This window comes from Camelina sativa, chromosome 16 (genome assembly GCF_030686135.1).
Source record: "Camelina sativa cultivar CO46 ecotype springtype chromosome 16, ASM3068613v1".
In the NCBI taxonomy this organism is placed as follows: Eukaryota; Viridiplantae; Streptophyta; class Magnoliopsida; order Brassicales; family Brassicaceae; genus Camelina; species Camelina sativa.
In genome coordinates, this window is record NC_141895.1 from 612,087 (window position 1) to 635,558 (window position 23,472).

General features: G+C 37.4%; 5 protein-coding genes and 2 pseudogenes across 6 annotated transcripts; 4 read left to right on the plus strand and 3 right to left on the minus strand.

Annotated features, from left to right (window-relative positions):
- Positions 1 to 474: 474 nt before the first annotated feature.
- Positions 475 to 2,260, minus strand: LOC147924994 (F-box protein At3g62230 pseudogene; annotated as a pseudogene). Its single transcript, XR_015584624.1, has one exon. The product of XR_015584624.1 is annotated as an F-box protein At3g62230 pseudogene (transcript).
- A 176-nt stretch (positions 2,261 to 2,436) lies between these two features.
- LOC104749094 (protein CYTOSOLIC ABA RECEPTOR KINASE 2) lies at positions 2,437 to 4,921 on the plus strand. The gene is made up of 8 exons (XM_010470675.3): positions 2,437 to 2,749; positions 3,044 to 3,134; positions 3,236 to 3,486; positions 3,596 to 3,722; positions 3,821 to 4,094; positions 4,182 to 4,314; positions 4,413 to 4,499; positions 4,611 to 4,921. Exons 2-8 carry the CDS (start codon positions 3,050 to 3,052, stop codon positions 4,737 to 4,739), a joined length of 1,086 nt encoding a protein of 361 aa, XP_010468977.1. The 5' UTR covers positions 2,437 to 2,749; positions 3,044 to 3,049; the 3' UTR covers positions 4,740 to 4,921.
- A 2,979-nt stretch (positions 4,922 to 7,900) lies between these two features.
- LOC147924995 (glutathione S-transferase T3-like) lies at positions 7,901 to 9,042 on the minus strand. The gene has a single exon (XM_087491784.1). It carries the CDS (start codon positions 8,886 to 8,888, stop codon positions 7,965 to 7,967), a length of 924 nt encoding a protein of 307 aa, XP_087347910.1. The 5' UTR covers positions 8,889 to 9,042; the 3' UTR covers positions 7,901 to 7,964.
- A 1,386-nt stretch (positions 9,043 to 10,428) lies between these two features.
- On the plus strand, positions 10,429 to 13,432 carry LOC104749096 (uncharacterized). The gene is made up of 3 exons (XM_087493121.1): positions 10,429 to 10,861; positions 11,002 to 12,508; positions 12,607 to 13,432. The coding sequence occupies exons 1-3, from the start codon at positions 10,573 to 10,575 to the stop codon at positions 12,812 to 12,814; spliced, it is 2,004 nt and encodes a 667-aa protein (XP_087349247.1). The 5' UTR covers positions 10,429 to 10,572; the 3' UTR covers positions 12,815 to 13,432.
- A 14-nt stretch (positions 13,433 to 13,446) lies between these two features.
- On the minus strand, positions 13,447 to 14,814 carry LOC104753183 (uncharacterized). Its single transcript, XM_010475473.3, has 5 exons — positions 14,809 to 14,814; positions 14,572 to 14,602; positions 14,063 to 14,095; positions 13,832 to 13,970; positions 13,447 to 13,704 (listed from the first exon to the last, which is right to left on the minus strand). The coding sequence occupies exons 1-5, from the start codon at positions 14,812 to 14,814 to the stop codon at positions 13,650 to 13,652; spliced, it is 264 nt and encodes an 87-aa protein (XP_010473775.1). The 3' UTR covers positions 13,447 to 13,649.
- Positions 14,815 to 17,588: 2,774 nt separating this feature from the next.
- LOC104749097 (putative pectinesterase/pectinesterase inhibitor) lies at positions 17,589 to 18,508 on the plus strand (annotated as a pseudogene).
- A 1,291-nt stretch (positions 18,509 to 19,799) lies between these two features.
- Positions 19,800 to 22,232, plus strand: LOC147924996 (putative pectinesterase/pectinesterase inhibitor VGDH2). The gene is made up of 2 exons (XM_087491785.1): positions 19,800 to 21,110; positions 21,198 to 22,232. The coding sequence occupies exons 1-2, from the start codon at positions 19,991 to 19,993 to the stop codon at positions 21,884 to 21,886; spliced, it is 1,809 nt and encodes a 602-aa protein (XP_087347911.1). The 5' UTR covers positions 19,800 to 19,990; the 3' UTR covers positions 21,887 to 22,232.
- The last annotated feature ends 1,240 nt before the right edge of the window (positions 22,233 to 23,472 follow it).

Consider the following 23,472-nt stretch of genomic DNA (forward strand, 5'->3'; position numbering starts at 1 on the left):
AATCGCTTGCCCAAAAGATCCCGAGAATCCCAATTAATACCATATCCCCAACCAGAGAGTAAGGCAACCCAATTGATACCAAAGAAATCCTCTCTCAGGATCCGAACAAAACGCAATTCCGCAGGATCCCAAATGAAACCAAATCCCCAATTTACGATTGAGACATCCCGAGTAAAACCATTAAAGCCTTCTCTCATAAACCAACCAAAACACAATCCCATAAGATCCCAAGATATCCAGTTGACATCGAATCTCCGATCCAACATTGAATTCGCCGTATTGAGACCATCATCACCTTCTCTCACCGCCCGAGTAAAACACAAGCCTAGAGTGAAAAGAGAGAGTTTGAAATTGAGTAATCGCGTCCAAATAGTTTTTCTAATCCTTTCTTTGTTTTTTTCAATTTTTTTTAATAAAAATTTTACTTGGAAAAAGAATTAATGTAGAGAAATGGAAATAAAAGTAAGCAACACATTTTTCTTTTTTCCGAGTCTTACATTGATAACTTGCAAATGTGAGATTACAAACATAGAAACCTCATTTTGTTTGAAAGATATAAATGAAAAACAACAACATATCAGGTCAGACACCCGAATTATTTTAGTGTAGAAGTATAAAAATCAACAATACATCAGGTCACACACCCGAATTATTCAGTCTTGAAATTCTTCGGGAATCCATTAGTGCAGAGATATCACTACATTCGCCGAACCTGCCTCGAACTTTGTCCCCACACGGTCGGCTTTTGCCTGGATACGGTTGAGGTGAGCAGCGCCAAGTCTCATTGGTTTATATAAATCCACCCGTTCCAGCACACGAGACATGCGAATCAAATTTTTCAGGAGCTGCATCTCATAAAATTCTCCACAGAAGTTCCAAACTTCTAAATTTTTGAGTGTGTTCTTCAAGCACGGGTGAGGTTTTCCTTCCAACCAAAATTCGTTTGCATCAATCTGCACTCTCTGCATTTGGACAGGGGTTCCAACAACGAGTTGAAAAGTCAGCGTCTCCAAATATGGACAGCTGTTGATCATGAACCTGATTCCGACAAACTCACGGGGTCGGAGTGTTGTCTTCAACACTAATCTCCTCGTTTCCATAACTGCTTTAAGGCGAATCGGGTCGACATTATCCTGAATCATTTGAATGAAGAACTGACAGATGGTAACTGTCTTAGCAGTTGCCAAACTGCAGAGGAGGTCACAAAATTGTGTTCCTAAGCCAGCATGGTATTGGCTCACCTGCCCAAAGTCCAGCGACACTTCATCCATTCCTCTGTTCACGTTCCTCAACATAAAGGAATGAACTCTGCCAGCATACTTGAAGATCAGAATGCTTGGCAGGTCAAGTGAGGTAGCCTGCACTGCGAAGACACTGTTCTTGAACACCAGCTTCATTAACCGGTTGTTAACTCCGGTTATTGCTCCTAGACCAACATTCCAGCAGTTCTTGATCTGCAGACACTCCAGAAGAGGGGCCCTTGGTAACAAAGACGTGATCATGGCAAGCGACATCCACCCGAAGTAGAGAAACTCTACTTTACCCGCTACTGCCAGCCTTGACGCATCAAAGCGGCAAGCGAGCAGTTTCAGCTTGACGAGTTCTGTTAAATGGTAGAAACTCTCAGGCATTTGAATCATGGTAGCTTCAAATGATGCTTCTACTTCATCTCTGTTCACCCAAAGCCGGTCTGAGAAATCAAGAACAAGATTTTGGACATGCGTAGCGGCTGCGAAATCTATGAGGGTCCACATCTCCACTTCATAACCAATCGGCCTGTGAAAGGAGAGTTCAAACGTATCAACGATCCCACCCGTGAAACTGGATACCCAATTCAAGGCGTAAATTACGAACTGCGCTCGTTTCTCATCTTCGTCAACCCACGCCGGATAGGTTTGAGTGATCACAGCCTCATGAAATGTGACATTTCTCGTCTCGCGACAAATGTGTCTCCAACGTTTGGACAAAACGCTGGTTCTGAGAGCTTCCTTGAACGTCAGATTGGAAATGATCAGCACGAGGAGAAAGTCCGAGAGAGTCGAGATAATGTCGAGAGCACCTCCTGAATCCATTGTTAAGAAGTTTTGGGAGAAGGATAAATGTAATCAAGGAAGTGATTTGCTGTGTTTTTTGCAAGTAAGAATTTGATGTAATCCGGGGTGAGAAAACAACGAGTGTTTCTAGTTCCTTTATATACGTATTTGAAAGGTTGCGACCGTATGTTTATTTTTTTGGCGGGTTACATTTTCACTAACCGCTCTTCTCTGTAAATTTGTCGAACGAACAGTGTTTTATTCTTGAAGAGTTGCAACTTGCAACGATACGCATTTTCTAAGCCAAAATAAATAAATAATTGTTCCCGACTGAGCCAATTATTGAATGTACTAAAAATGGGCTTTACAGTAAATATAAGAGGCCCAATAGAGAATAAATATTGATATACCACCGACCGCAGCAAGTAGCGTCAGTGGTTTTCTCGTAACACTTTACAGTAATCTTGTCTTCATCCAACGGCGTGAAGGGAACGTTGACTAGCTGTCAAACGTTGACATTTAAGTCAAGTTAGATAGAGAGAGAGAGAGCACACCACAGTCAGCCAGATAAAAAAAGAGAGCACACACCAAGCTTGCTTGCTTTTTTATACAAACTAGAAACCCTCTTCCTCGATTCCTTTAGATCTTCGAAACCTCTCTCTCTCTCTCCCTGTAATCTCTACTGGTTCCTCCTTTGGTCTCATTTGGATCTCAAGGTTTTGCTTCTCGATGATTTCTAATTCATGGTTTTCCCGATTTGATTGGATAATAGATTTCGATTTTTATTTTATTTTATCCTCTCTTTGGTTTTAGATTAGTGTTCCTCTGCCGCCCCCAACGTTTATTTTTTCTTTTTTTGAATTTGAATGTTTGTTAGCTTCGATTTCAGATTTTGGATCTTTGTTTAGATTCTCTAATCCCCGCTTTGTATTAGGTTCTTTAGCTTCTGTGGTTATGGTTTTTTTTTTTTGCTACAAGTGTGTACTAATCTGGAGATGAAATGGTTGCAGATAACAATGAGCTGTTTTGGTTGTTGCCGTGAAGATGATTTGCTTGGAGCTGCTGACTATGGAGGTCACAATATGACCAAACAATCTGGAGGTATTTATTTTGTTTCTCTCTTTTTTTTTTTTTTATCTTTATGGTGCTTATCTGTGTTCTTTGAATTGATTTTGTTTGCTTTTGATTTTGAGTGAATATAGGTAATGATGGAAGGCGCAATGGTTCTGAAACTGCTCAAAAAGGTGCTCAAAGTGTTAAGGTTCAGCCTATTGAAGTTGCTGCTATTCTCGCTGATGATCTGATTGAAGCAACCAATGATTTCGGACCTAATTCTCTTATCGGTGAAGGATCTTATGCGAGAGTGTATCACGGTGTGTTAAAGAGTGGTCAGCGTGCAGCCATTAAAAAGTTGGATTCTAACAAACAGCCTGATGAAGAGTTCCTTGCCCAGGTTTGTTTGGTTGATTATATATTTTTGTTGATGGATGATTTATATATGTCACATTGTCCGGCGGCTTTGCATTTGTATTTATGGGAGACACGACACGACCTCCTTGCAGGTTTCCATGGTTTCGAGGTTGAAGCATGCTAACTTTGTTGAGCTCCTTGGGTACTCTGTTGATGGGAATTCCCGGATACTTGTCTTTGAGTTTGCCCAAAACGGATCCCTTCATGATATTCTTCATGGTACATTGGACATGTTTTTTTTGTGTTTCACTTTCAGCTGAGATTGAGAGAGTTGTTTTGTTGATGTTATATATAACAATATCCTATGATTCCATCAGGGAGAAAAGGTGTGAAGGGTGCAAAGCCTGGTCCACTCTTGTCATGGCATCAGCGAGTGAGTATTGCCGTTGGAGCAGCTAGAGGGCTTGAGTACTTACATGAGAAGGCGAACCCACATGTCATCCACCGCGACATCAAGTCCAGCAATGTTCTTATCTTTGATAATGATGTAGCCAAAATCGCTGACTTTGATCTCTCAAATCAAGCTCCTGATATGGCTGCACGCCTTCATTCAACTCGTGTTCTTGGCACCTTCGGTTACCATGCCCCTGAGTAAGTTTCTTTTCATTTTCTTCTTCTTCTTCTATATCCCCACTGCTCAATCGCCATTCTCTCATATGCTTGTCTTCTCTTTAATAGGTATGCAATGACTGGGCAATTGAGTGCCAAGAGTGATGTGTACAGTTTTGGAGTTGTATTGCTCGAGCTTCTTACGGGTCGAAAGCCTGTTGATCATACATTGCCTCGGGGCCAGCAAAGTTTAGTCACATGGGTAAAAATACTAATCTCTTTCTTTCAAAGATGAACAATCTTGCATCTCTAACTTTTCAAAGATCTTACTAAACAGTCAAAACTGTGTTTTTGCCTTAGGCTACACCAAAGCTAAGCGAGGACAAGGTTAAGCAGTGCGTTGATGCAAGACTAGGAGGAGATTACCCACCAAAAGCTGTTGCCAAGGTATATAATAAAAAGAAACCAGTCTTCAACTAATGATTAGGACATAGCGCCAGTCTTGCTTAATTCTCAATAGTTTTGTGTTTGATGATCGTCTTTTGGTTGATAATGCAGTTAGCTGCAGTTGCTGCTTTGTGTGTACAATACGAAGCTGATTTCAGACCAAACATGAGTATTGTCGTGAAAGCTCTGCAACCATTGTTGAATGCTCGAACCGGACCTGCCGGAGAAGGAGCACATTAATCTTAACCCTTTAAGCCGTCACCGTTTAAATTGTTCTTTCTATTTATACTGGAGAAATAATTTCATATGACCATCAACATACTAGTTGTTCATAGAATTCTGACGTTGGTACTAATGATTTGACCATTAAACTATCATGTTTTGTTTTTAAAATATAAATTCAAAACAAGTGTGGGGAGTAATTGATATTTTTAAGTACACTACAAATTACAAAATTTGTGAAATGTGTAAGATAGAAAATAGGATGGACAGTGAAGACTAAAGACGTATACGTCGTGACAATTGGAAAACTGGAAAACGGAAGGAAGTTTCGTCGTTGAAAACAAAAACGCTGAGTCTTCTCCGTTGAAGTCAAGAGGTCAACGTACGTCAATTGGAGTGTAAGAGCATGGGCAATGGTGGACACTTGGTTTTGGTCCCCCAAGTTTCTTATTTTTAGTATGAGTATTAGTGTCTATTTGTATTTGGTCCCCCGAATAAATTAGTTATATTTTTAAAATTTAGAAATTTTATTCAACTTAAAAACAAAAACAAAAACAGAAAACATAAAACATAAAAAGAAAAACAAACATTTTATTCAACTCATAGAAATTTTAAAATTAATCTTCATTATCTTGAAGATGTCCAAATTTAGTCCAAATATGCTCAATCAAATCATGTTTTAGTTGGTCATGGGCTTGTTTATCCCGAAGTCTTGTTTGGCGAGTAATCGTAGTGCCGATATTTGAACCCACACCGGCGGCACCAACGGTATATGTTTGATCCACATGTTCTCCTTGTTGAAATTCAGAAACAATGTTTCGGTAACTGTATGCATGGCGTTCATCTTCGACAATCATATTATGGAGTATTATGCATGATCTTATAACATTTGCCATTTTGTATTTATCCCATAAACGAGATGGATTTTTAATAACGGCGAATCTAGCTTGCAAGACTCCAAATGCACGCTCAACATCTTTCCGCACAGCTTCTTGTTTTTTAGAAAAAAGAGAATTTTTCATACCTTGTGGAAGTCGGATAGATTGAATAAAAGTGGCCCAATTTGGATAAATCCCATCAGTGAGATAGTACGCCAAATTGTACTCCCTTCCGTTGACAACGTAGTTGACTTCCGGAGCTTGACCGGTTATTATGTCATCAAAAACATTAGATCGATCAAGAATATTAAGATCGTTCATAGTACATGGAGCTCCAAAAAAGGCATGCCATATCCAGAGGTCATATGAAGCTACCGCTTCCAACACGATTGTAGGTTTTCCGGTTGACCGTGAATACATGCCTTTCCAAGCAGTGGGACAATTTTTCCACCCCCAATGCATACAGTCAATGCTCCCAATCATCCCGAGAAATCCACGCTGTTCATTTTGATAGAGTAGTCTTTCTAGATCCTCCGGTGTAGGACGTCTTAGATATTCATCTCCAAACACTTGGATGATGCCGGCGGTAAACTCGTGCAAACATTTCCGAGCTGTCGAAGCACCAATTCGTACATACTCGTCAACACTGTCAGACGAACTACCATATGCCAATTGACGAATTGCTGCACTACATTTTTGTATAGGTGAAAGACCAGCCCGTCCGGTTGCATCCTGGGTTTGGCGGAAATATTCGATTTCGGTAGAGAGACGTTGTAAAATTCGCATGAACAATGACTTGTGCATGCGAAACCGTCGCCGGAATAAATATTCTGGCAATATTGGAGTGTCACTAAAATAATCATTCCAAAGATTATTGTGGCCTTCTTCCCGGTTTCGCTCGATAAAAATCCTTTTGTTTGGCTGGTTTGGTTCTGGAATAATATGCGAAGCATCATAAATATTTTCTAAATAAGCATCAAAATTATCACCATCATCTCCTTGGTAGTGATAATGAGCATCATCTGCTTGGTAGTGATAATGGTTTGAAGATGATCCCATTTGGAAAAAAAATTATTAGAAAAAGTAAACTTGTGTTTAAGAGATCAAGAGAGAGCTTGTATTGAGGATAAAGGAAGAAATGACTTGTATTGAGAAAAGTAAACTTGATCTTGTGATAGTGTGAATGAATTTTGCCAAATTGATATGGACGCATATATATAATGAAAGCCAAATTGATCTTGTGACTATTGATCTTGTGACTGATTCGTGGGTGTAACCCGTGATATTAAACCCCGTGAGTTACAACTTTTTCAAGTATATAATGCCAATAATCTGTGATATTAAACACGTGAAATGTGTAACCTGTGAGTTACCACTTTTACAAGTATATACTGCCAATAATCTGTGATATTAAACCCGTGAGTTACCACTTTTACAAGTATATGTCGCCAATAATCAGAACCCGTGAGTCTCAACATCTAAGTTATTACACAACACACATCCGAGGTATTACATGAACAATATAACAAGAAGACATAACACAGTAGCCATTACACCAACAACCAGGACATCATTTACATTTCTAAACCTATTCTCTTTACGTAGCTCAGAAAAAGCATTTTCTAACATAACCAGCTTCTGTTCTGTGGCATAACTCTGGTCCCTAACATGGTTGATAGCTGATTCATAGTCATTGAATAAGGTTAAATAATCTACCTTCTATGACAGCACTTCATATCGTCTATCCGCATCTCTCATCTCCTCCATTACAGCGACATCCCACCACTTGTGAATATGCATCTCTCCATCATCAACATTTGGGCATGTGAAGAACCTACAATAGATAACACAGTTATCATATATAGTTAAGCTTAAACTTCGGATACATTAAAAACAGAACATTATCGACAATCACACACCTTCTGTTGTAGGAGTTGGACAGAATAGGATGAGCTCCACAGTAGCAAACCTTGGGGAATCCATGCTCAACCTCGGGTTGAGGTGGGTATTGACTCGACTCAGCCGTGAACCTCAACGTACTCTCTGCTTCATCCATAAGAATCAAAGCCTCCGAGTACCTATCATTCTCATAAGATGAGCTCCACAGTAGAAGCATATATGATTAATACTCTCATTAATATTTAAGATGAACTAACAATCTGATTAAGTTGGTTAATACAATAGCCGAGTTACTAGAAATTAAAATACACTTATATTGATTTAGTTTGAAACAGGAAATACAAATCAAACAAACAGGAAATACAAATCAAACAAACAGGAAATACAAATCACATACATAAGCCGAGTTACTAGAAATTTAAGCAAGAAAAACAAACAACAAACACATGCTCTAATATCAGAAATACTAGGACACTATCTTGTTCATGATAACTTCTTCACTCGCATTCAAGGGTTCTTTTTTGGCTAAGAGAGTGTCTAGGATGGCCAGCTTCTGTAGTTTCTCCTTTTCAGCCAATTCCTCTTTCTTGACATCCCACATGCTCTTATACTCAGCAAGAGTCTTCATGTTTGTGGACTGAGCATTGTTCCTCTTCGCCTTCGCAGCCTTGATCCCTTCTGGCCTTTTCTCATACTCCTCAACATTGCAGCTTGATGATTGTGAACCTTCAGTAGCTTGTTTCCTCTTCGTTGCAGGCTGAGATGGGGGCGTGTTAATAGTGTTAAGGGATAGAAATTTCTGCTCAAACCTTAACCGAAACCAACAATGTTCAAGGTTAAATCTCTTCTTATGGTCAGCGAAGTAAATATCATGTGCATTCTTTAAGATATCATTTTCAGAATGACCAGAGCTGTTCAGTCTCTCTGCAGCTGCGAATGCCGCACAGAACTTGTTAGTTTGGTCATTTATCTTGTGCCAACGCTGCTTGCAATGTGTCACCAGCATCTGTTCACCACCATTTCTAGCATGAGGAGTGTCATCATAGTATTTTTGAATCCTTTGCCAGTAGCTTCCTCCCTTTTGTTGATTTGCAACGATGGCATCTTTTGAAATGTTGAGCCATGCGGAGATCAAGACTTCATCATCAGCAGGTGTCCATGTCTTTCTCTCCTTGCGCACCAATGGTGTTTCTTTAGAAAGAGTTGGCGCCTCAGAAGGTTGGGAGCTGTGAGGAGAAGGTTGGGAGCTGTGAGGAGAAGGTTGTGAGCTGCTCTGTCCAGAAGGTGGATAACTTTCCCAACGAAAGTTTTCATTTAAACCACCTTCTTCTTGACTGCTAAGCAGGTTTAAGTAAGAAGAAGACTGAAAGAAGGGATTCGTAGAATCCATATGAAGAAGCGAGTATAGAAGAGAAGTGATAAGCGAGTAAAAGTGAGAAGGGGTTACTAAATGAAAGAGATTTATGATGGAAATAGGAAGAAGATGGTTGGGGTTTAATAGGTTAAAAGGTAACTTGCAATAAGTAACAACACATAAAGACCAAACAACCAATGTCTAATCACAATTTATGACAAGTACACATTACAACTACCAAATTAAACAAGAAACTATGAACAAACCACACTAAAATAAATACAATCAACTACACAACAATCACAATTTATTAGAAGTACACATTACAACTACCAAATGAAAAACCTAATGTAAAAAATCAATGTAAAATCATTTTAGCAACCATACGAGTACTTATCACACCTAGTTCGTATACATGTCAAAGCAACCATATCAATTACACAACAATCATCAAATTTAAAACCTATAATAGAGTTTCTATATACCAATGATCCGTTAAAAATTAAGACAAAAAAACCAAAGTTTTACCAAAATCAATGTTAAAAACAATTTTAGCAACCATAAGATTTGGTAAACTATCAACGGCAAACGACACAGACACAAAGACGTTCATAAGATGAACTTCGACATACTTAACAACGAAGTTCATCTTACCAACGTCTTTGACAATAGAACAAATGTTATACTCATGTTATACAGAAACAAATCGACTTTTAGACAGAGACAAATCGATTTTTACACAGAGACAAATCGATCTTTACACATGAAAAAACAGAACGAGACCGATAACCCTAACTCAATATCCCTAATTCAATAACCCTAATTCAATAACCGTAATTCGATAACCCTAATTCAATAACCCTAATTCTCTAACCCTAATTCGATAACCCTAATTCTCTAACCATTATTCGATAATCAGTGATAATGAGAGAAATCTCCTATTGGGGGAAGAAGACAAACCTTAATTAGCACGATTGAACTGCCAGACAAGCTTCGGGAGACAGAGAAGATCGCTTCGGGAGAGAAGATCGGACCGCCGGACAAGATTCGAGACAGAAGATCGGACCGGCTTCAGGAGAAATAGAAGATCGGCTTCGGTAATTCGTCAAAAAATTCCGGTGAGAAGAACGGAACGGCTGCGTGAAATCGTCGAGGATGTGTATCGCGTTTGTCGTCGCCGTCGAGAGAAAAGAAAGAAGTTGAATAAATTTTTTGTCTCAAAATTTTTTTTTCGTTTAACCCTAAAGACACCCAATCAGAATGGAGCACGTGGCGAAGAAGACGGACGAAAAACGTTCCCAAATAAAAAGCGTTTTTTTAATTTTGGGCTTTTCTGAAATAAATTTAAAAAAATAAAAAACCAAGGACGGCCCAAATCATCACCCTTGCACATGGTCTAAGAAAGTAAACGGACGTAAACGAAACGGCGCACACGAGGGGCTTCCACTCAACCACTGCCAACAAGGCATTTAACCACGATTCTGGACCAATCAAAAACGCATGATTTGTAATTCCTAAATTACCCTTCATGATAACCGATATTTCAGGGATAAAATCGTCAAATCGCACTTGCTTCATCCGTCGCGGAATAAATAAATATAAGTAAGGAAGAGAGATACTTTAATAATAATTGAAAAAAAAAAAAAAAAAAAGCCCTGATCATTCCAAGATTCCTCTGACGATTCGAAGTAGCTAAAGCTTACTGCGGCGGAACAAGAAGATGTCGACGAACACGGCGGGGGATGGGGATTCCGGGGTGGTGGTGGCGGAGATGGCTGAAGGTCAGTACGTGAAGGCGAAGACGTCAGTGTGGTGGGATATAGGGAATTGTCAAGTCCCAAAAGGTCATGACGCTCATGGAATTGCGCAGAACGTTACATCGGCGCTTGGTAAGATGAACTACTGTGGTCCCGTTTCAATCTCTGCTTATGGAGATACCAATCTTATCCCTTTAGCCATCCAGCACGCTCTTAATTCTACTGGTATCGCTCTCAACCACGTCCCTGCCGGTATTAACTCAAACCCTAAACCCTATAAGTATCTCTCTGTGTTACTACTTCTCATCATCTTGATTTAATAATGATATCACTAATGCCTTACATACAGCCTCTGATTGGATTTTGAATTCTGTATTGAATCTTTTATTTAGGTGTGAAGGATGCGAGTGATAAGAAGATTCTAGTAGACATGTTGTTTTGGGCATTGGACAATCCTGCTCCTGCGAATTTTATGTTGATTTCAGGAGACAGAGACTTCTCCAATGCTCTTCATGGACTGAGGATGAGACGTTACAATATACTATTGGCTCAGCCTCTCAAAGCATCAGTGCCGCTTATTCATGCTGCTAGGACTGTGTGGCTTTGGACTAGCCTATCTGCTGGAGGATGTCCTCTCACGCCAAGCGAAAGCTCACAACTTGTTCTCAATTCCACTCTTCAATCTTCTTCTGTGTGTAGTTCATCAAGCCAACCTCTGGATTCTAACAACAAATCAAAGGTTAAATACGTTCCAAAATCATCAAATCAGCAGCCAAAAGTCCAGGAAAGTAAGCCTAACAATAACTACCGTCAGCAGCAACAACAACAACAACAACAGAACAACACTCAAGGGAAACCGTTTAAGAAAGCCCCACATGAGCTTTTTGCCAGTAGCCAGCAGCAGCCCTCTAGCAGACCTCCTCCCAATTTACAACCCCCTAGCAACGTTAACCCTTTCCCTGGTAATGTCATGAGTAATCATCCTCAGAATCAGTTACAGTACAACTATCCTCCTAGACCTGGTCCTCCTTTTCCTCCTAGACAACCTTACCCTAACCCTGATCCTTCTTGGAATAATAGAAATAATAGCATTCCAAATCATGCTCAAAACTATTATCCCAATGCTGTCAGGCCAGGTGCTCCTAATATGCAGCCACCTTATGGTAATGTTTTCCGCTCTTATCGCCCAGAGAACCTGCATCCTCCTACTGGTAACGGTGCCCATCCTATGCACGGGCCTAGGTTCTCGTCTCCACCTCTCTTGTCGGCACCTGATATCAGCAATCTAAGTCTGTCTCAGTATCCGAGTCAAACTCTAAATCGTCCTAACTTCAACCATCAAGTTAGGCAAGAATTCAGACCAAAGATGGAATCCTCATTCTCTCCTAGCTTAAACGGTCCAAATAACGGTTATCTTCCACGGAGTAGTAGTGCCCCAGTAACTCAGTCTACGTCCACTCCTGGAGTTTCGCCTTCTCAGCCTCCAGTGGTTACTGGGTCTGGGACCAGCAATGGTATGTGGGGAACGCAAGAGTGTCCACCACCATCTGAGTATGTTCAAGGCCTTATAGGTGTTATCCTACATGCTCTTAACATCTTGAAAACTGAAAAAGTTATGCCTACCGAGCCTAATATCTCGGATTGCATTCAGTACGGGGATCCAAAGCATCGTGGTACTGATGTAAAGAAGGCTTTGGACGGTGCATTAGAGCACCATATGATCATGGTGAATAATGTAGGTAAACTAAAGCTCTACATTGGCAGAAACGAAACTCTATGGAACTGTGTAAACCCTTTAGGGGGAAACCCTAAGAAATACCCAAAAGCAACTTGGGATAGACTACAAAAGTTTCTAACCTCATCTCCTGGGCGGGCAGCGTTTACAGCAACTCAGTGCAGGTGAGAATAGTTTTGCTTTTCTTAAAAGAACTTTAATAGTTTCTTTACCCATGTAGTATTGTAAAATCGTTTTCTAACTCTTTTCATTACATATATAGGTATGAAGCTGCACAAGTTCTGAAAAAGGAATGTCTAAAAGAGCTTACTTTAGGTGACATACTGCAGATCTTGAATATAACAGCAACCACAAAGAAATGGATTAGTCATCATCAAACAGGATGGAAACCAATTACTATTAGTCTTGATGCAGAGACCACAAACGAGACAGCAACCGAAACGGATACAGGTATCCAAACCGATGCCTAAAATTCAATCTTTGTTCCATGAAATATTGAAGGAGTAGCAGCCATAAGCAGAGCATATATGGGTACTACTTTTAATATTAGAGAGCACTAAGACATGGAAAATGGTGTTTTTCATATCTAAAACTTCAGAATGAGTTGATTCTGAAGTCTAAGTACTAGTTTTCTGAATAGTAGCAGCACTATCTTCTTTTCTTTTCATTTTACTTTGGTCGGTTTAGTCTAGAGGATAGAAGGGTAAAACAATTGGGGGTGGTTTAAGGTTTGGATCTATTAGTCATGTGTTAGTACATGGTTGGGTTCATAGAAGCCTTAAGCGTTGTCATCACCAAGAAGATTGCACAATTTCATGGTGAGAGAATGATAAACATGTGATTGGGAACCTCTGCATCACCTAAGTGTTTCTACATTAGTTACAGTTGTTTTGTTTCTTTTGGTCTTAAGAGGTTACAGTTAATTTTCGTGAAATCCCACTGTCGCTGGAGTGATAATATCTGTAATTTCTCCTCTTCTTTTCTTTTTAGTTAAATCTTATGTCTTATTCTGAACCATAAACTTCCGTTTATGTATTGTATATCATTTCTACGGGTACTTTTGATTGTTTTTAATCAAACAATTATGCGAACCAGTAGAATACCTACATGATTATTAGAAGTTGTGTATTATAAATTTATAAGCTTTATATAACATCATAATTTTTACATACAGTATCAAAGAACAATCTCAAAAAAGAGAAAAAATAAAAGAAAGGAAAAGCGTTGGAATAACAAAAATAAAATAATACAAAGCTTGCATACCCAACCAATGATTCAAAATGTAATGTTGTAAGAGAATCTGAATCATGGAAGAAAAGGATTGTGAGACGGGAACGTCTGTTTTTGAAGATTATAAGCCCTGCAAATGCCAAAAATATACCAATTGATACTAGTATTTCTAAAAAAAAGCAATATTGTTTACAATTTATACAGTATATAGCTAAGTATAATAGAATAATAAATAGGTTTGGCAACGATACACGGACCTGTTAGCTTTGACTCCACCAAGTCCGATGGTTCCTAAAACGATAAGAAGGAAAGGTGCGCCGATCAACCAAGGGTTGCCTCTTTTGGCAGATGCATATGCCCTTGGAACTCCAGTCCTGACAACCCTCGAATACACACCTTCGATGTTACAAAAACTCCAGTCTCATCAATGTGTGTGTAACCCACTAAGAAGACATTAGACATGTGAGAGTGTTGAGTAGTCTTTTTACCTGCTCTATAATATCTTTGATCCCTAACACCACCTGCAAACAGAGAGAGTGAGAGGAATGTGTTAATTACAATTAGAGACAATAGTTGAGAATGAATAGATATAAAATGCTATATTCTGTTGAAAAAAAAACAGAGTAAGCATGTCTTGATCTGCGGACTTGTAAACCCAAATGAGCTAGCATACAAGAGTGTATAGTAAGTAGTAGTATGTGATGGTCTCTTAACCACATTTTTCCAACAACAGAAGCTCCAAGGACTCTCAAAATCTGTGATATCAATAGCAAAACTATTTTAACATCTGGGGAACAAGAGAAAGATCCAGACTTGCAAGCACTACACATAATGGACCTTGTTTCATTTTTCATGCGGAAAGCTGATTTCACACGACAGGAACCTAGTAGTAGCTCTCTCATTTTGGGTAAATTGCAGACCTGTGGATTCTTCTTAACTATAACACCAAGGAAAGGTCAAATCAGAGAGAGAGAGAGAGAGAGAGAGAGAGAGATACCAGAGTCAAGGCAAGAGTAAGCTTCAGATATCTGCAAGCAAATTTAATACACTAACTTAATAAAAAGTTGTCTTGTAAGATTTGGATCCACCAACAAAACAAGAGAGAGAGATATCTGAAAGAGAGAGAATTCCTCAAACATTTATATATTAAAAAATCTATATATATATATATATATCTATATACACATTTTTGGAGACATTTATAAAATAAATCCTGAAGTTGGCACTTATTTACAATCATGTCATTGGCTTTAAATAATTTATTTAATAAACAAATTAACTCTACCTATATTCCATTTTTTATAGAAACTAAGTGTTTTGAAAGATAACAGACATAATTGCAAATGTATACAGATTTTATTTCGTTATTTTATAAGGAGGTGAAAGAAGAGATTCACTTACTTGATAAAAATTTGAAAAATTGATTGACAAAAATTGATTTTTAAACTCACATACTATATTTTACTTTCACAGGTTTCGTATGATGAGTTTTTGCGGATTAAAAATATTTGAACATGTTGCGTGATCCACCTAGCATTGCGGGTTTGGACTATAGAACCAACACTAAAACTATTAGTTTATTTTATATATTATAGATTTGTAGTCATACTTTGGAAAATTAACTGATAAATTATTTAGTGTATGAACTACCAAATATTACACATACTACAACACATTCTTAATATTCAAAAAAAAAAAAATTATACACATAAAAATTACACTAAAAACATACCATATAGACATATACCTCTATTTAATTATTGAAAACAAAACTAAGTATTTTAAAATTTTATATTCTATCTAATAACAAATTTAATGTAATTAGGTTGTAAACTGTATTAAACGTCAGAAGAAAAAAAAATATTCTAAACAAAATTATAAATTAATTTGATAAAAGTTAATTAATTAGGAATTTGAAAACTAAATAAATTAAAAATTATTATTTAAAATACAATAATTTATAATTTAGTCACACGGTGTACCGTGGGTTAAAACCTAGTATATATATATATATATATACATTTTCAGAAACATTTATGAAAAAATTCCTGAAGTTCTAATTTATTTACAATCTGCTATTCACATTTACTATTAAATCACTCACATAACACCCTACTCTCATTGAAACTATAAATAGTTCTTTTTCACGGCAGCTCATAACAACACCAAAACCAAAAGTGATAAACTTATACAGAAAAACTTTAATTAATATCAAGTGTTGTGTTTCTTATACAATCTGTACTCATTTATCTTTGTTTATAACTGTATCAGATTCAAGATCCAAAAGTATTGTCATGGTCATGTCACAACAAGTCAACAATGTAAGCATCTACACTAAAGATTTAAACTATTATAATTTGTCTCTTGATTTTATTTACAGGCTCCAAAGGAAAAGACTATCAAGAAGATGACATAACGCTAAAGAGCTTCTTTTTAATGGCTATTATGTTTTTTTATAAAATATGTTTTTGGTTAACTCTCATTCTCACTTCTAATGTTTATTTGTAGTGCAACTAAAGATGACAGATAGGTTTATTTATTTTGCATTCCACATGTAGTTTCTTACTGTACCTTTTAATTGTTTATGTTAAAAGTATGATACAATGAAGTGCATTTTTATCAACCTCCGATCATTTACAAAGCAAACATAATATTATTAGCTTTATAACGTACAAGATGAGCCAACATACTGTTTTGATTTCGAAAGGAGATTCACAGTTATTAATCTACAAAATTTGGATGAATCGAACAATGAAAGAAATCGTTGATTTCCTCTCTGACTTTTTTTTAACAGTCGGCGGATGTTTTTAAGGGAACCCAATTTTCCTTTCTTATTCATGTCTTTGAATTTTATTAATATTAATTATTTCCATATGTTTATATATCTCTCTCTTTTTATGTTAAAAATGTACATATTATACAAATTATCCTGGGGAGTAAATTATAGAATTAAAGCCTTCCAATATAAAGGAATAAATTATATATTAACTAATTTCATAAATAATAATTAGCATATCCGAATATGTGTTTGGAAATTATTCACTTGCATATTCTATCCACAGTTATATGTGCACTACATATATAATGTAAGTGTTCTACAGAGTAACATGATTTGTTTTAAAAACACACTAATGCGGTGCACGAGAACAACTAATTTAATTTATCAATTTCCAAATGAAAACAATTAATTGATATATACATCAAACCAATACTATTCTATATATTAAAAATACACAAATGTGATGGACTACGGGTCAAGACCTAAATAACATTATAACATTTATATTAAAAATCAAAGAACTTAATCATTTTATTAAAAATCATTAATATTAGTTATGAAAGGAATTTTTTCTTTTCATGGTAAAATATTGGATAAATTCAATAACTATTTATAACTATACCAAGTAAAAAATTAATAAACAACCACAAAACAACAAACAATTATAACATAAATTTAAAATTTAAATTTTTTAAAAAATATAGTCCCGCGGTGTACCGCGAGTTAAAATCTATTATATTTACAAAAAAAAAAAAAAAAATCAATGTACCAATTTAATTTGGTGTAGACAACAAAAGTGTAAAAAGATTTTTAGTCAAATTATCAAAATTATCATATTTTTCAATATACCTTTAAGACGATATATCTTATAGTATAATTTTGTTAAAGTTTTTTTCTGCCAATTTTTTTTATTTTTGTTAAAGTTTATTGGAACATACATATTGATAATTTAGGAACTGTTTAAAAAAATTCTGAGTATCATTTTCTAAACCTAAAAATTTGTAATATTATATAATTTATTTTTTGTTTATGCAAACTATTACAATTTAATCCATATTTGCATTAAATATATATATATATATATATATAGCAAAAATATATTAATTGCATAACCGTTTTAACCCTAAATCTAACGCGCAATTCACTCGCTACCATATGTAAAAATTACTAGAAATTCCTAATTAACTGCCAAATATAGAGGAACTATAAATATACAAAAGAAAACATGCATAATTCTCTATATCAAACCTCTCTTTCTCCCTCCGATCAATCCGCTCGCTCTCCTTTCCGATCCCTTTCTCCTTTCATACCAATCATCATCATCATGAACACTCCAATAATCAAACTTGTCTTTCTCTTTTTATCCCTCACCGCAACCGCAACCGCTGCATCCGTCAAACCCACTAACAACTACCTTTTCACACCTCACGCAAAAGCAGTCGCGGGAATATGATCCGTTATCCAAACTGACATGAGTCTTTGCTGCAAAACCCTCAAGCACGTTCCTACCGATGACCCCATCGAATTGATCCGAGCGTTAGCCGTTGCTGCTGAGAAGGCAGTGAAGCGAAGTGTCACTTTCCTCACCGAGAGCAAACCAAAACACAAATCAAGCGTGATCGCCACGACTGTGATCAACAGCTGCGAGAAAAACTTGAATTACGCCTTGGAAGATTTCGCTGATTTTTGGAAAGCTACGGGAAAAAACGTAACGACGTTGGCTTATAACTATTTTACTTGTAAGAAGGAGTTGATGTCAATCATGGGGTATCATTCGACTTGTTTGGATGATATTGAAGACAAGAATTTGCTCAAGGAAGTGGAGACTGGGATTGGAGCTGGGAAGAAGCTATCTAGTGATTCCTTTGATGTCTTTAATAATTTGAATACTATTTTCAAGACTTTTGGTATTAAGGTGAAGCTTAACGAGAACGACACTTCGCCCCGACCACCACCGTTGTCTGATTATTATTACTGATTTAAGGGATTCGATGTAATAATTAATTATAACCTAGAGCGATCGCGAATGGGAGTCATAGATGGCTGGTTCTGTCACGTATGATTTATTTTATGCGTTATTTGTGATGTATGTTTTATAGGTTTATTACATGTACGGACGGATTTGGTGATGATTGGAAAGGATATATTATATTAACGAATTGTGCATTTTTTTTTGTCTATATTATATTATTTATTCGACATAGTAACTAAAATATCTTCAATTTTATAAATAATGACATAACGTCGTCCACAAACAAAAAAAGTATCTAAATAGTTTGTCTTCAAATCGGTTAAAAGGTTGTAGTAACTGAGAATGTCATTCGATGCTGGCATGCACAACATCATCATAGCTCATTAGAAGAAAAACGTTTCCATTACGCAATCACCTGTTGTCCATCGACTACACCTTTCAGCCTGATCTTAGGCCCTGACTCACCCTCCGTGGACGAACCTTGCGGAGGAACCCAAGGGTTTACGGATGTCCATCGTGTATTAAAGTGGTTTACCGTTGTTAACGATTAACCGGCTGTTAAATAACCACCGTATATATATCTGGTAACTATAAAAGGGCTAACTGTATTATTAACATCTATATCGTTTTATATATATACACATTAATTTGCCTCCATGTACATTACGAGCTAGGAAGAGAATCACGACAAAGTCATTTACAAATGTGTTCTCGCTTGCTCCTTCTATTAATTATAGATTGGATCTGATTGGTAACTCATTAACAAAATGCAAGTATAGTGACAGTTAACCACATACAATAGCTCTTATTATGGTTGACAAAGTCTATTCATAGGAAGAGGTTGAATCATATTTCGTAAAATTGAGAATTTTCTACAATTATGATTTCGATTTTCACTTCATCACTTGTACAACTCTCATTTCGAATCTTTAAGAAAATTTAAGTCAAAACCCCCACAATCCTTTCGTTGTAAGAAGTAAGGACTAAAGAAAAGTATACAACTTGTGGTCACCAAAATAATATACCATTCATGCGTTGATATATACCGTCATAGACTATATATCAATATATCATAGTCTTTTACTAGCAGTATAATAGTGTCCATTTAGTTTAAAACTTTAAAGGATGAGAGCAAACTATCGACAAGAAGTTTTCGGAAATTTTAGTTTCGGATAGATCACTAAACTTAGGAATGAGTAGTCCAAAAATAAATTCACAAGATTAAAATTAGAGGATGTAAATAAACAAGTTACTGCCACACAGTTATTAATTTTCCTTCTTGAATTATTTATAGTAAATGAACTCTTGATCAGGACACAATCAAATCATCTTGTGGTCACCAATTTTCAATCTCATAGCCAATATTTTACCAGAAAATTTTCAGCCATTCAAGACCTTAAATCTCTCCCTCCATGCAAACCCCGGCCCTCTAATTTTAGAAACTACAAATCCTATAAGAATGTCTCCACAATGCACAACAATTTCCACCAGCCTCATTAATAAACCACCGGGATCTGTTTTAGTAACAAAACAATCTCCTCCCTCTCCTAGTTACCTCCTTAATAAAACCGGAGGGAGAGAAACAAAAAATTACAAAAAAAAAGGAAAAAAAATCAAAACAAAAAAAGGGAGAAATATATAAAAACCAAAAAAAAATATTGAAAAATGGCGGTTGGAAAAGTTGTGGTCTCTGTGGCATCCATCCTTCTGGTGGTGGGTGTTGCCATAGGAGTTGTCACGTTTGTTAATAAAGGCGGCAGCAATGGCGACTCCAACGGTCCCATAAACTCCCATCAGAAAGCTGTTCAGACAATTTGTCAGTCAACCACAGACCAAGGCTCTTGCGCAAAAACACTAGAGCCTGTCAAAAGTGATGATCCAAGTAAGCTCATCAAAGCCTTCATGATGGCTACTAAAGAGGCTATCACCAAGTCTTCAAACTTCACGGATTCTACCGAAGGAGGCATGGGGGCCAACATCAGCCCGACGAACAAAGCCGTTCTTGATTACTGCAAGAGAGTATTGATGTACGCTCTTGAGGATCTTGAGACCATTGTTGAAGAAATGGGTGAAGATCTACAGCAGAGTGGATCTAAGATTGACCAGCTTAAACAGTGGTTAACCGGAGTTTTCAACTACCAAACTGATTGTCTTGACGACATCGAGGAAGCTGAGCTAAAGAAGATCATGGGTGAAGGAATCGCTAACTCCAAGGTATTGACCAGTAACGCTATCGATATCTTCCATTCTGTTGTTACCGCGATGTCCCAAATGGGTGTCAAACTCGACGATATGAAGAATGTAACTGTTGGAGGGATCGGAGCCGGAGCCGGAGCCGGAGCCGGAGCCGGAGCCGGAGCCGCCCCTGCACGTCGCCTTCTTGAGGACACCGACGAAAAGGGACTACCCAATTGGTTTGCTGATAAAGACAGGAAGCTTATGGCTAATGCCGGACGCGGTGCTCCAGCCGGCGGTGCAGCTGGTGATGATGGTATCGGTGAAGGCGGTGGTGGTGGCGGTAAGATCAAGGCAACTCACGTAGTGGCCCAGGATGGAAGTGGACAGTTCAAGACCATTTCTGAGGCGGTTAATGCTTGCCCTGACAAAAACCCTGGAAGGTGCATTATCCATATCAAGGCTGGTACCTACAATGAAATGGTCAGGATCCCTAAGAAGAAGAACAACATTTTCATGTTCGGTGATGGTGCTACAAAAACCATCATTACCAACAACAAAAGTGTTAAGCTTAACCCAGGAATGACTACTTCACTCAGTGCCACCGTTCGTAAGTCCCCAAACCCTTATTTTTTTATTTGCATGGTTACATTGAGCCATTTTTACGTACTAACATTTTAATATGTACAACATGCAGAGGTTGAATCTGAGGGATTCATGGCAAAATGGATCGGGTTTAAGAACACAGCCGGTCCATTGGGACACCAAGCGGTCGCACTCCGTGTGAATGGAGACCGTGCGGTCATATTCAACTGTAGATTTGACGCTTACCAAGACACACTCTACGTCAACAACGGACGTCAGTTCTACAGGAACATTGTTGTGTCCGGTACAGTGGATTTCATCTTCGGAAAATCCGCAACTGTGATCCAAAACTCTCTAATCCTCGTCCGAAAGGGAACGCCCGGACAATCCAACTACGTTACAGCCGACGGTAATGAAAAGGGTGCAGCGGTTAAGATCGGTATCGTTCTCCACAACTGCCGTATCATGCCTGACAAGGAGCTCGAAGCTGAGAAGCTAACCATCAAGTCTTACCTAGGACGGCCCTGGAAGAAATTTGCCACGACTGTGATTATTGGAACTGAGATGGGTGATTTGATCCAACCAGTAGGATGGACCGAATGGAAAGGAGAACAAAACCACTTGACTGCTAAATACATTGAGTTCAACAACCGTGGACCGGGAGCTAACCCTAGTCAGAGGCTTCCTTGGATTAAGATCGCTAAGAATGCGGCTGAGGTTGAGCCCTACACCGTGGCTAACTGGATTGGTCCTGCTAATTGGATCCAAGAAGCCAACGTGCCCGTCCAGCTAGGATTGTAAGAAAACAAAAACGGGAAAAAAAGAAGTAAAGAATAAAACAGTATGTGATAATGTAAAGGTAACGATACGACATTGTCTACGGGGTTCAAGGCTCTTTTTGTGCTACTATATACATAAGATAAGGTTCTAGACGTGTTGACATGAAGTTTGTATAAGATTCCTTTTGTTTCACCTGCAAAAGAGAAACAACAAAGTTTGTTTCATTTAAATTATTTTTTTGGTTCTAAATCACAAATTTTCTTTATACCAATTTGATGTATTTTTTCTATATATATGTACTTGTCATTCATTCTAAAAAAAATTGATACAAAAAAAAAATATAGATAACCAGAATCATTTGCACAAATTTTCTATTTTTACACTTTTATGATTTTTTATAACTACAAAAATTAGACAAACCAAAGATTATTCCAAATTATATGTAAACATGTACTGGTTTTGACAAATGTTCATCTGAGAAAAAATATTATAAACATTTTGCATTGCTATTGTTTGTCTAGATAGATTTGCTAATTGTGGCAAATATTATTTTAATACTATGAGAAGGGTATGTTAACGAAAGCGAGCCTCCATACCGTAGCAAACTCTTAAGCCATTAGCAATTTCCGGTTTGATCAAGTCAACCATGTGAACCAATCCCATCTGTCGTGTTGGTTAGACCTGTCCTTAGTCGATAATATTCCGGTTGTTTATACATGGACTAGAGTCATACTACAAGAGGCATTGGCTAAAAGCACTTGTCTCTTACTATCCCTTCTCCGGTAGCTCGAAATTAGGGTTTTAATCAGGTGGATTATTGGTGGGGTGTTCCATAACACGTTCCTACGTTTCCTTTGCTGAAGAAAGGTGTACTTTTGAATTTTGTTGACGTAGAGTTCTTGATAATGATATAGAAGAACTAAAACCAGATCAGTTAGTTTGATATAATTCCGGTTCAGTTTGTTGAATTAAATTCAAAATTCTCTTATTTTGTTTTCGTTTCCCTGTTTCAGACAATATCTAGCATTGGTTGGAGAGAGCGGAAGCGGGAAATCAACTGTGACTGCGTTGTTGGAGAGATTTTACGACCCTGATTCTGGTCAGATAACTCTTGATGGAGTTGAGATCAAGACATTGCAGCTGGTATGGTTAAGACAGCAAACCGGGATGGTGAGCCAAGAACCGGTTTTGTTCAATGAAACGATCAGAGCAAACATTGCTTTATGGTAAAGGAGGAGATGCTACTGAAACCGAAATCGTATCTGCAGCTGAGCTATCAAAACGATCATGGCTTCATCAGTGGCCTACAACAGGTAACTTTAACCGCACCGAACCAAAATTCCAAAGACGAAAAGCTTAAACTAAGCGGAACTTGATGAAGTCAGAGCGTGGATGCATTGGACCGGGTTATCAAAATTACAACTGTATTTATTTTGCATGAGATTCAATCGTAATATCTATTTTTTCTAATACTATATATGTGGTAAACAAATAAATGATATTTTTTAAGTATATAATCATTAATATTTTTAGAAACTGATCTACTCAAAAGCTTTATTAACAAAGAAATAAAAAAAATGGGACAGATTTTTTAATTAGAGGAGGAG